Raw genomic sequence first — 13,592 nt, 5'->3', positions numbered from 1 at the left:
ACACCACACTGTCCAGATACGGCTGAAGTGAACTGAACCCTGACTGAGAGGCAGCGCCGTCCACTGATGATATGAAATATTCTGTGTGCTGCAGTTGATTGATCACAACCACTGATCAGAGCAGGTGTAATAATGTTAAACCTTAAAATTTTAAAATCATTAAATCTAGATGCTGTTTTTCATCAGCGGCTCCTGAAATTGTACTTCAAAGAGACTGATACTGGGTCAGGCTTCCTGTAAACACACAGAGCTACTTCACATCAGGGCTTTATAAAAGTTTATTTTTTGTTCTCTTAAATGTCTCATGAGTGTGTGAGTGTGTGTTGTGATACTGTACATGCGTACAGTTCTTTATCAGTGGGGGGGGGGGGGGTGGAGGGACAACAGCAGTGTTGCCTCTGTTTATTACCTTCATTTGCATGTAAATTAAAGCTGTTTTGTAGCCGCAGGGCTGGCTGCATGCTACACTCTGTAGTCCCTCTGCTTCACACACACACACACACACACACACACACACACACACACACACACATATATATATACAGTCCTGCATAATTGGTAGGGAAATGTTAATTTGTCTAATTGTTTTGAATTTTGCATCACACTCTGTGATTTCACACACATGCTTTTATTATGCAATTATGCACACATGGAATGAAGAGGCAGGACCGAAGCATGTGAATAAATTATATCAGCCTATCACTCTGTTTCTACTGGATAATCACAGGGGTTTTGCATATGAAAGCAAACCTCCTCTTTTCTTCCTGCTGATCTGAGGCCAGCAGCAGAGGGGAGCAAAACAGGTAGAGGCAAAGATCCAGTCAGCCTGTCACAACATTTACCTTAGAATTTGACAAATTGATTTCAGCCTACTGTTACCCTCTGTTTTCATTCTAATTTTAAGAGGGGGAAGACTTTCCTTGGACAGGCTCCAGAGCGATTATAGAAGAGACCAACTCCTTCCTATAAGGGAAGCATGAAGCTGCAGATGACAGATGACCCGCAGGCTGGAGGAAATAGCTGGGTTTCATCAGGAAGATGCTCACTCGATAAGTAATTTGGTCCAAAATAATTACACAGTGGAACAGTGGACTGCTGTCAGCAGAAGCAGCAGCATGGCTCTCAGCAGCTATAGTTTCAAATAAATCTTCTATCTATCTATCTATCTATCTATCTATCTATCTATCTATCTATCTATCTATCTATCTATCTATCTATCTATCTATCTATCTATCTATATTTTAAAAGCATGTTATAGCCTATATATATATTTTGAAGCAGAATAAACAAAGTTTCCTTGAACCACACCTGAAAATCTCGTCCTCGTCACTCTGACAGATAAATATAAAAAAATAGCTGCAGGAAGTTGAGTGGTGATTTATTTCACTTCTCAAAGTAACCGGAGGACATTTGTCTATTCACACGTCTTTTCCTTATTGGCACTGAAATCACATCTGCTCAACTCTCTCTTCCTCAGTAAATAATGATCCACTCAGAAGTGAAGATCTGTGCTGCAGGTTCCTCCTGTGATTCACAGGACAAGGACCAGAGCCGTTCAACAGCTGATGAATTATTTTATCTGAGGTTCCTGCTTTACTTTAATTTTTCGAAGTTTTTATAAACATACTCTTTTTGTCATTTTTTAAATAGACATTGATAAAATCTCACTGTAAATAATTAAAACACAATTTGAGTAGGAAAACTTTAATTTAATTTAATTTAATTTAGAGAAGTGCTTGTGTTTCATATAGTTTTGGTTGTATGCTTTTTTCCCTCCTTCTAAAATAAGAAAAATACTGAGTTGATTAACGTCAGATTGTCTTTTATCTGAATCTATATGAAAAGGTTATAAATAATATTTTACTGTAATATTTAAAAAGAAAACAAGAACTTGTTTGAACTGTTAAATTATGGATTAATAATTGTGTTTTTAATCAATAATTGAATTTTATTTTGAATTATGCACTAAGAAAGGTTGGATTTAACTGTAGTGACAGAAATATGGAAAAAATACACCTAAATAAAATATAGAAAAGAAGAATAGAATAAATATAGAATAATCCCTAATTTTTGTGTTCGTATTTGTTATGATATTAATTTTAAACATATATTACTCTGTAAAATAAAGGCCTATTTTTTGGTTTCTTAGTTTATTTTTTTTCTCCGGAATTTTCTAAAGAAATGTTTTTTTTAGATCCCTGGGATGAGGCTGCAGCTGGGCCGTATCCTCGGCCTTGGCCCTACTGAGCCGCCGTTTGTTGCCTGCTCTGCTCTCTCTGTCTCTCTCTCTCTCTCTCTCTCACACACACACACACACACACACACACACACGCACACACAAAGGGAGAGTCCGGGTCCTGTATCCACACCTTCAGATCGTGTTCCGGGCCTGCAGAGGCTTCTGATCAAATGAGTGAACACAGAGAGACGGAGAGGCAATTTCATGCTCTGCAACGCTTTGAACAGCGCTGATAGCGGCGCGTCGCGCAGTGTAAATTCACCTCCTTCCAAAGACCTATGAATATGGATCCCCACCGTCCACCCCCTCACCCCCCTTCACACACATACATACACACATATTCACACACGCACAACACAGACACACATCTGCATTTATTAATTGAATATTCGGTGTCATCCAGGAGAAAAAAATGGGTCAGTGTGTTTCCTGAGGAGTTTTTTCTTTTTCTAATATAAAAGTGTTTATTTGGAAACATGGTTTATGTACAGAATATATCCATCCGCTCTTTTCCCGGGAGTAGCTAACATATGTGTGTGTGCAGTTTACCTGCCAACATAAAGGCAACAGAGGACGTGACTCAGTTTGGGTTCTGTGTACAGACAGTGAAGTCTCTTGTAGATACTGAATGTCTCAGTGATTCTATAGTCAGAGAAAAAGAAGCTCAACAGAACACACAGGAAGCATCACAGGGAAATGATAAAGATAACAGAAGGTTAGATAACTGTGACAGGAAGTTATAGGAATATGATAGAAATGATTATTTAACACTGTTGTTCTGTTTTGGTGGATTTTAGTTGTGTATTTAAATGTCCAGCAACATTATTATAATCTATAACCAGTCTCCAGTGGTGACGTCACATTTTTCAGTAATCCATATGTTATAGCATCACTAACATGTTCCTATCAGGCCGATTGGGGTGTGGAGGATTTTACAAACACTGAGCTCATGATCCCAAATCACCAAAAAGCAAACACATTATTTTCCCAAATATTTGGATCTTTAACATTTTATTGATCATTTTAATTATTGATCTGTATTTTCTGTTTGGTCTGAATTTGACTGGAAGCCTGTGAAAGGAGAAAACAACAGGCCTCAGTTTTGACTGAATTTATTCAAAGGTGTAAAAACGGTCAGATTGTAATTGTTTGCATTTAAAAATATTAAATCAAAATATTTAAAAAATATTAAAACCAACATGTACAGCTCAGACTCCAGGAGTGCGATGTATGAATAGCCACTTCTATGGACATCTCGCGGGTTAGAGGACAGTTAGTGGAGAGATGCGACGTGACTGAAGAAAGCGGCATGTTATTCATAGGCGGATCATTTTACTTCCGCCCCCCTCAAGCCCCCTCCAAAAAAATCAAATACGTGGGCATGACCTCACGTGTTAATGGCAGCTCTAAGTGACGTCACAGTATTTCTATAATATTCCTATAATATTCCTGAGGGGGTTCACTGTGTTCATTAACGCTGCTCTGTTAAATTGACCATAGGATCATCACGGCTCTGAGAAGTCAGTTGGTCCAGAAACACTGTAAAACAAAAGTCTAATGAAGGTTGTTCAAGTGGTGTTAAGTGGTGTCTGTGGCTGTGGGGGGGTGGGGGTGCAGCAGCACCGTCTACAACCAAGCAACATGAGCTGCAGGGAGGTGAAGTGAAACTGCCTGGAAACATCAGCCGATGTGGGCCTTATTATGGCTGTGGGGGGTGGGGGGCAGGGAGGGGGGGCTGTGGGGTGTATTTTACTCTCAGCTCAGGAGGAAACAGAAATAGGCTGAGAGAAGGAAGTAGTTTTTCTTGAGAGTTAGTGAAAGTGTCCAGGCTGTTCTCCAGTAAAATCTTTGGTTTTGCGGTGACGGGTCAGTCGGACAGTCTGAAGTCTGCTCAGCTGTTCAGTCACATCCGAGGAGGAGAAGGAGGAGATGAAGAGGATCTGCAGACAAAACCTCCCCGTCTTCATCATTAAATTAGATACTATATATTTACAATGTACACAGTGTGTGGAGGAGGCCGCGTGTGGCGCGGCGGGCCGGTCAGTCGCTGTCCTCCTTGTCCTCCTGTATGGTGGTGGTGGAATGGTTGTACAGTCCCTGCGCCATCAGCTGCAGCGCCAGCCCGTTCTTGAAGCCGCTGGCCTTTTTGATCTTGGCCCTCTTGTTCTGAAACCAGATCTTGATCTGAGACTCATTGAGGTTGAGCTCCTGGGCCAGAGACTGCCGCCGCTGCTCCGTAATGTAGCGGTTCACCTGGAACTCCGTCTTCAGTCTCTGCAGCTGCTCGGCCGTGAAGGCCGTGCGCGGCCGTTTGTCCTCTTTGCCGCTTTTCGACTTTTTCAGTTTCCGTGTCCTTGGGCCTGCAGTAAGGGCGAAAGACAGGAGAGCGGAAACATAAATATTCAGCGCATAGTCAACGATAAATAATAATAAATAATAATAATCACTTAATTACATTTTAAAAAACAGAATGATTTTTGTAGACTTTAATCCGTAAACATCCGCCATCAGGACCATCACCAAGGACAACATCAGGACTAAATGTGATATTTGCTTTATATACCGACACACTTAGCTACGATACAACACAACTTTCCCAAACACTTGAATCAGAAAGTGGACTTTACAAATTATATATATACATATATAGGTCTATGTATTTATGTTAGTCACTGTATTATTATTATTATTATAAGCCTATAATAATAATAATAATAATAATAATAATATCTGTTAATATTGTTGTTGTTATTATTATTGTTATATTATATTATTATGAGCCTTAAAGGAAGTTGTGTGATTGTCAGTTACACAGCACAGTAGTATAATAATCATATGATGTTCCCTCTGAGCTCCAGCTGAGCATCAGCCCGTCCACACTCTGTCTGTGCCCGGCTGACCAGAGCGGGCTGAAGCCGTCTGATGAAGCACACACAGAGCGCTCAGGTGTTCACACTATCACACAGTAGTCACCACTGCACAGTCTGAGGAGCGCCGAGGGAAACAACACGACACATCTACTGCGGTTCATCATAGACTTATTTAAAACAGCCTAAAACGGTGAAAAATAATTCAGGTCATAAAAGTCAAACTAAAACAGACTGAAAGTTTCATGAGTAAACTACACACTACACTTCCACAGTGTAGTCAGTAATTCCTGGAAATTTCCCAGATATAAATCCTGCCAGGATTCTGGAATAAAATGTGTCCGACTCTTGTTTGCGATCACACACACACACACACACACACACACACACACACACACACACACACACACACACAGTATATGTATTTATCAACAACGTGTTTGACTTGTTTTCTACAAACGAACAAAATGTGTCAAAATAAAATAAAAAAATATAGCAGATTTATCACGTGTCTATAGCACCAGAATAATAACACAGGGGATGATTTAATATATAAAGATAATAAAAATTAGTTCATAAAAATGAGTCATCGTGTCCTTTGTGTTTCACTCACAGGTTTGATTGTTTTGTTTCATGTGAAATTAAAAGTGATCTGATCTGGAGTCAGACTCAGATCAAAGATGCAGGTAATGAATTCAAAATGTCCCCTGTGGTGAGACAGAGAGGCTCAGAGCCATTATTTACCTTTAATTCCATTGTGTTTTATTCGGCCATGCTTTACTGACACCAGCTACACTGCACCTCAACACAACAGGTTACACATAGTAGCACACACATCACACAGTAACACTCAATAACACTCAGTAACACACAATGGCGACCACAGGGCTATAAAAGACTTTATAGGAAATATCTGCAGTCGATCCGAGGTCCTGAACCAAAACCCTGTCCCGGTGCTCCACAGCTCCGAGCTGAGCCGCAGTCACCTGGATCAGTGTCCAGCTGCTGATTCAAAGACCTACAGAGTGAAGTTATTCAACCAATCAGACGATGAATAATATCTCTGACTCAACCTGCAGGTTCATATCATTCATACGTTCACAAGTTGTTTTTAATTAATTACTTAAATCATTTTTTATTTATTAAAATAATTTCAAATCTTTGCTTTTTTCTACTTGCAAATTAAAAAAATCTACAGCAGCTCATTTATCTATTTTTAATTTGTTATTTGGAAAATAAAGTTAAAAAGACAAATTCACAGAGAAGGCAGAAAATAACTCTAGTGTTTTTACTTTTACTCTCAAATTTCTACACAACACACTTTGTTCTATTCATATTGTTAATTATTAAGAAACATTTATCTACAAATGTTTTTCTGAAACGCATTAATAGGTCGTAGTTTGATTCACTGCGTTCAGGGTCAAAATTAAAGGTACAAATATAAAATATTTATTTTTTAGTTTGAATTAAATCCTCCACAGGAAAAAATTGAGCGCGAAGAACATTTGATATCTAAAACGTGTGGAACTAAATGTTGATAGTGGGAGGATATAAACAGTAACTGAAGGAAAGTTACCACAACATGAGTAAATGTTTCTGTAGAACAACATACAGCTGCATCTATACACCACACACAGGCCGACGTATGGGATTCACTGAAACTGAGCTTCTACATTTAACACAGTAAATAATTTCTGTTTGACCTTTGTTTGTCTGTTTGTGGTTTTAAATTTTTCTAAAAATATTATTTCCCTCTTTACTTAAAATATCTCTGGATGTTGGATAATTTTATTTCAGTATTTTGTGTCAGAATATGTGAGAAATAAAATAAGAAAATAAAAGAAATAAAACGCAGCAGATATGAAATCTGGTGTTATTCCTCATGTGAGCGGAACCGACGCTCAGAGGTTTTTCTATCTTGAAACTATTGCCTTACCAGATGAGGGCCTGTCCGAGTACCGGGTGCAGTAGACCCATGCAGGCCAGAGTAGCGGCTGGGTCTCCGGTGTGGGCGCCCCGGTGCCGTTCAGCACCACAAGGGAGGAGGAGGTGTTCTCCGCGGCACCGCCGCCAGTCCTCTCCTCGGCTTTCACGCCGCCGCTCCCGGTAGAACCGGCGGCGGCTGCGGCTCCTCCGCCGCTGCCGTTGCTCTTTTTGGGACTCGCCAAAGAAGTGGAGGAGGCGGAAGACGAAGTGCTGTCACTGCTGCAGTTGGAGTCCTGGCATGGCGTCCCGGGAAGGCTTGGCCTGCTGACCACCGAGTGGACGCGCTCCCGGCCGGAGGTCTGCGCCCTCTCCCGCGAGCCAAGGCCGTGCTCCTTCTTGCAGCCGAAGTCTGGCCGTAGAATATTGTCGATGAAAAAATTGGTGGTTCTGTGGGCCTGCTGGGCGACCTGCAGGGGCAGTATGGGCGGCGAGGGCAAGCTGGGGGACGGGGAGACGCTCTCTCCCTCGCTGCTATCCGTGCTGTTCAGATCCCGCTGCTCCTCCATCGCTGCTTCTCTGAAAACGTGGCTTCTGTTTTCTCAATCCACTTCCACTCTGTGGGCCTGTGCTTGTATCCAAAATATGAGCGCGGGAAGCACTAAAACATAGTTATTTTCTCTTCGGAATATTGCTGGCTGGTGTAATTATCACAAACTGTGGACATCCTGCTTGCGTAAAGGCGCTCCGGCGCGTCATGGTCGGTGACTTACTATAAGACTGGCTATAGTTGCTATTGCGCACTGCTCTCACACACCCAGAGCTTTTCACCGCTGTATGACAGTCGAATCTTCACAGTGTCCTCACATCACATCACCATGCGGACATACACACACTCATACACACTCACACAAACCAACCGGAGACGCATGAATAACATCCAAAGAGCACTGGGCCAATCAGCGGCCAGGACACTTTTGGACATCGGGTGACGACGTCCAATAATGTCAGGCGTCTCTGAGCTAAGAGGGGAGCTGTGGAGCAGCAAGCAGGCTTCACAGAGAAACCAAACAAGAGATTATCACTGCTCCGCGCCTTCAGCCTTGTTACGGTGTATCTGTTACATCTTATACAGCTGAGGGAGAGGAGGAGAGGAACTGCACAAACACACACACGTCGGCGAGGCGGTCTGACGGTGGGTTTTAGATGAAATTCAACTGCTCACCTCCAGATGGTTTACTTTGACCTGGACAGGCGCCGTTTGACACCATGCGTGAAAAACAGTCCACTTTCCTTCTCTAGAATTTTCTTTTTTTGTTTCTGGCGAAACGTCCCAACAACTCAAGCTGCATTCAAAACCTTCCACAACTGCGTCTTATATAGTCCACAGTACAAACTTGGTGTGCAGGGCTTTTTTTCTCAGAAATAATCACAAATACACACACACGCACGGTCGCTCGCACGCACACGCACGCACACGCATGCATACACACACTCACACACACACACACACACACACACACACACACACACGCACACACAAATCTTGGAGAGGCCTACAGCTGCAAGCCTGCGCCAAAAACCAGCTCCCTATTTTTCCTGTTTTATCCGCACTCAGCTGTGCACCTCCTGCGTCTTCATATGCTTCCATTTAAAACGCGCACACCTCCAGTGTGGGGCTCACACCGCCTCCACCGCTTTATCCTCCCTCCTGAGGTAGAGCCACCATTGTCAGTCGGTATTGTTTTCCAGGCCCAGCTCTTGAAAAGCGCGCTCTTATCTCCGCGTGAGAGAGAGAGGACTGCCGGCGGATAATTTATAGGTTTTAATTACTCCTTATTCCGCCTGATCAAGCGGACGTTCATCACCTGGCTGCGAGAGAAAAGCGACTCAAAGTCTCTGTCACCGTCACAGCGTCAACACTTCATCAAAGTGTGCGCAAAGTGCGCGATAGGAGAATATAATGCAGCAGAAGAGCCAGGCGCGCCGCAGAAGAGCTTTTTTATGGTGTTAATAGAAATGCTGCTGTGTAGCCTGGAACACAAAGAGACTGCATTAACGGACAACTTAATTGGTGTGATTCATATTAAAGTCTTTGTTTTATTTGGTTGTTGGAGAATCCAGAGGCCTGAGCACAAGGACTGATACATGAGCTGTTTATAGAGAAAAACCCCAGCCTCACTCTGAAGGCTAAAACAGTCATCACATGGTATCTACTGATTTCGTGCACAAAGACACGAATTTAAAATTTTCTCCTGACATTAAAACTTGTGTATTTCAATTGGAAAATTGTCTTTTAATTAAGCGCTTCATTCATTAATGGAAACGGAGTCGCGAGGGGAAAGGTTAGGGTGGACGGCGCGCTTAAAAGAGGGCACAAGCGCGCACGAGGTTAGTGAAAGATGGTGGTTCAGGTTAAATGTAATTAAACAGGCTATGAACTGTTTGTGTGTGTAACCTGCCCCAGGAGGTGAGAGTTTGTACCGAGACAGAGACACTTGAATAATCATATTGTTCTGTCATGAAATGAAAACAGGGAGATTTTCTGTCCATGTAGCCAAAAGAATCAACACATTCAATTTCGTTACTATTCCCTGATTTCATACAAAATCAATAGATTACATTTGGTGACATTAATATTGTGTAATAATGAATTCACAACTGATTAACTATTTCTTTTTAAACACCATTATACTGTAATGACATGTCACTATAATATTCCTGTAATAATTTAACAATGTTCCTCCGCGGACTCATTTTTACAGTAAAAGTCCAAGTGGGCCTCTGTTTGTTTGTTTTGTGTGTCGGTGTTATTGTGAAAGAGTGTAACGAACCAACCTGCCGTGTGAATAGTACATGAAGCTTTTAGAATGTGTACAGAAAGTATAATTGTGGTATTTTTCTGTTGCACGGCCAGAAGACAAACAGGCTGAGAAGACACCGGGACACTTCAGTCTGTAGGTCCACACTGACTGTCGATTATAACCGCGCTTAGACATAATAATCAACCTGATAATCGGCATCACACAGTCAACGTGAAGGCGACAGGAAACTATCAGCAGACTGAGGTGAACACACAGGTTTACCTCTCTCTCTCTCTCTCTCTCTCTCTCTCTCTCTCTCTCTCTCTCACACACACACACACACACACACACACACACTGGTGAAGATTAGAAAACAATAAAAACAATACACAGACACAGGCTTTTCCGTGTCATATGGTTTCATCTGCACTGACACTGTTAGGCCAGGGGATTCTGGGATATTATTTGAAAGAAAAATAAATAAATAAATCCACATTTTACAAGATTTAAAAAACGTCTCACTATTATGAAATAAACGCATTATAATCGAATAAGCTCCAGATACATTATTTTTATTTTCACAAAGACAATAACAGAAACACTGTTTCATAAATGACCAGTGGCGTGAACCGTTAGTGGTGAATGTGACGGTGGAGCGTCTCTGAGACTCTGTAACACGGGGACACACTGACCGGTAAACAGGTCTGAAAATGGCTCTGAACACGGGAGACGGGAGAGATGAGGACAGTGTCCAGGTGGACAAAGAACATAGCACCAGTATTAGTGAAATGTACTGAGAGGTTATGAAGTCTAAAGATTGTACACCCTGAGCATGAAACTGATTTCGACATCACTACTTAAATACACTCATCCTCGTGACCTTGTTCTATAAACTGACATAGACCAACAAGCACACACAGGTAGATTACAGGCTGCAGACACTGGGATGTTTGAGTAAACACCAGGTGTGTGATGATCAGTTCTTCAGCAGAGTCAGGCCTACACACACACTGCTGAAATTAGCATAAACTTTTATCCTCACAGAGAGTCTGACGGTGCACTTCCTCATCCACTGGAACAGCCCACGAGAGGAGACACATAGTGAGAGGAAACTGTGTCATAGCGACATCTTGTGGTGAACAAGAGGAGCACGTGTATAAATAACTGCTTAGAACACTGATTGTGGATCAGTTCTAATGGCCGCAGAAGGGAGTCTGAGTCCAGCTGTCAGTGGTTCTAAACTAACGAACACAAGATGATACAGACACAAAGCAAAATAAAGGTATCAAGCTAAAACGATTTTATATACAGGTGAGAGCTGCATGAGACATGAGTCTGGACTTTATGTGGACTGAAACTGAAACCTGCAAAAGCACAGCTCAGCAGTCAACTTGATGTGAAGGTGAACCACATGCACACTGACATGAATATGCAGGTTGTTAGGGATTTATTGTGTTATTAAGGAGGCGTGAAATATTCCAATTTCAGAAAAAAACTGTAGTTATTATACTTGGCCCTAAACACCTCAGGAATAAATTATCCAATAATACTAGTTAGCCTATATACTGTATAGTTGTATATGATCAATATACAGCAAAATCAAACTCTGTAGACTGAAACAGAAGCAGTCCAAATAGTTTGAGATTATGTGATCAATATTTAAATTAAATTACATTTTAGTTGTATAGCCTTATTTGACTGTGATCAAAGAATAGAAAGAGTGTGGAGCAGCAATGATAGCATGCTTTTCTTCCCGCCCTAATGTGTTGCACCTGTGTCCAACTGTCTGCCTTCTCCTGGTGGTTTTAGTTTGTGTTCTTCCTGCCCCTGCTGCCAGTTTGTCTTCGTCTTTGTCTTTTTGTGTATCATAGTTGAGTGTTTTCAGCCTGCTCCCATTTGGATTTGACTGCTTTGTTTTCATTGACACCCTCTCCTGAGTCTAAGTTGTGCTTTTGGGGCTTTTTCCTATGGTTTCAGTCCATGACAGGTGTTGAAAATCTGACTTCAGTCAAGTCCCAGGAAGGTGGGACTTGACTTGACTCAACCTATCAGGCCACAGCTGGACTGATTAGAAGCCTGGATCAGGCCTGGCACAGCCTCTCCCTTTCTTTTCTGCAGCACATGGAGCTGAATGTTATGTTGCTTGAAGATGTGTTTCTTGAAGTCGACTGTGCTTCAGATGCATTATCTGAGTAAGTCTATGGTTTTTGTTATACTTACTTCTGCATCTTTGTTTGATTAAGTAAATTACTGACATTTGTTATAATTATTACCGTTCCTTTGTTTGATAAGTAAAATGCCTTGATTAGATTTAGTACCTGGTGTACCTGCAATCACATAATCAGCACTCAGCCAATCATATCAATGCTGATCATGGTTTCATCACTTCACTGCAATTTCAAAAAATAGTGTAGGAGAGGAGCCTGACAGCTGAAGGTTCTGTCTCGCATTCTAGTCTTAGAAACTCTAGGAACCAAAAGTAGACCTGCATTCTGAGACTGGAGTGTTCTGTTAGGATAAAGGGCAGCTCTGAGCTCTTTGAGATACGAGTGTGTCTGACCATTAATGGCTTTGTAGGTGAAGAGGAGGATTTTGAATTCTATTCTGGATTTTACCGGGAGTCAGTGCAGAAAAGCCAAAACAGAACAGATGTGATCTCTTTTCCTAGTTCCAATCAGTACTCACGCTGCAGCATTTAGATTAGCTGTTTCTATTTTTCATAATGCTACACAGGTGGAAGAAGGCTGTTTTTTATGTATGAAGTAAAAGACATGTCCTGGTCAAAATGACCCCAATCTATCTGATAAGTATGACTCAAACCAGCCTAGTGCAGTTCCTTTAATGCCAATGACATGTTCTAGTCTCTGCAATAAGATCCTCTGATTGATCAAATGCAGCACTCAGATCTAGGAGGACAAGTATAAAGATAAGCCCGGATCAGAATCGAACACCAATCTCCTGTGTTTTACTCCTGCACTTTGTTGACCTGTCCATCCACCGCAGCCTCCTCCTGATGTGGACTTTGTCACTTTTGATACGACGTCACCGCACTTTTCCCTTTGCTCCTATCATAATTACTAAAACCACTAGATGTCATCTAACAACAAAACGTAATTGTGGGTCACAATAAGCTGCTGCACAAACAACCTATCTGCTCGTTTTTCACAGGACGAGAGTCTCAAATAATCACAACTGGTTTGCAACTTCTTTTAGAAGGATTTTAGAAATAAAGGGGAGGTTGGATATACAGGTGCTGGTCAATAAATTAGAATATCATCAAAAAGTTGATTTATTTCAGTAATTCCATTCAAAAAGTAAAAAAAGAAACTTGTATATTATATTCATTCATTACACACAGACTGATATATTCCAAATGTTTATTTCTTTTAATTTTGATGATTATAACTGAAAACTAATGAAAATCCCAAATTCAGTATCTCAGAAAATTAGAATATTACTTAAGACCAATACAAAAAAGGATTTTTAGAAATGTTGGCCAACTGAAAAGTATGAACATGAAAAGTATGAGCATGTACAGCACTCGATACTTAGTCGGGCTCCTTTTGCCTGAATAACTGCAGCAATGCGGCGTGGCATGGAGTCGATCAGTCTGTGGCACTGCTCAGGTGTTATGAGAGCCCAGGTTGCTCTGATAGTGTCCTTCAGCTCTTCTGCATTGTTGGGTCTGGCGTATCGCATCTTCCTCTTCACAATACCCCATAGATTTTCTATGGGGTTAAGGTCAGGCGAGTTTGCTGG

The 13,592-nt window shown here is 41.5% G+C and overlaps 1 protein-coding gene across 1 annotated transcript; it reads right to left on the bottom strand.

Annotated features, from left to right (window-relative positions):
• Positions 1 to 2,673: 2,673 nt before the first annotated feature.
• Positions 2,674 to 7,877, bottom strand: LOC111663415 (homeobox protein engrailed-1a-like). Its single transcript, XM_023417585.2, has 2 exons — positions 7,043 to 7,877; positions 2,674 to 4,599 (listed from the first exon to the last, which is right to left on the bottom strand). Exons 1-2 carry the CDS (start codon positions 7,596 to 7,598, stop codon positions 4,280 to 4,282), a joined length of 876 nt encoding a protein of 291 aa, XP_023273353.1. The 5' UTR covers positions 7,599 to 7,877; the 3' UTR covers positions 2,674 to 4,279.
• Positions 7,878 to 13,592: the final 5,715 nt, after the last annotated feature.

Source organism: Seriola lalandi, unplaced genomic scaffold (assembly GCF_002814215.2).
Source record: "Seriola lalandi dorsalis isolate HSWRI2012SDOR001 ecotype SW California unplaced genomic scaffold, Sedor1 jcf7180002054576, whole genome shotgun sequence".
In the NCBI taxonomy this organism is placed as follows: domain Eukaryota; kingdom Metazoa; phylum Chordata; class Actinopteri; order Carangiformes; family Carangidae; genus Seriola; species Seriola lalandi.
The sequence above is the reverse complement of the archived record's forward strand: the minus strand, read 5'-3'. Positions and strand labels throughout refer to the sequence as shown.

Coding starts and splice junctions, on each gene's coding strand:
- LOC111663415 (XM_023417585.2), bottom strand. CDS start 7,598: ATGGAGGAGCAGCGGGATCTGAACAGCACGGATAGCAGCGAGGGAGAG. Junction 4,600..7,042: donor CTCGGACAGGCCCTCATCTG/GTAAGGCAATAG, acceptor CCCTTACTGCAG/GCCCAAGGACACGGAAACTG.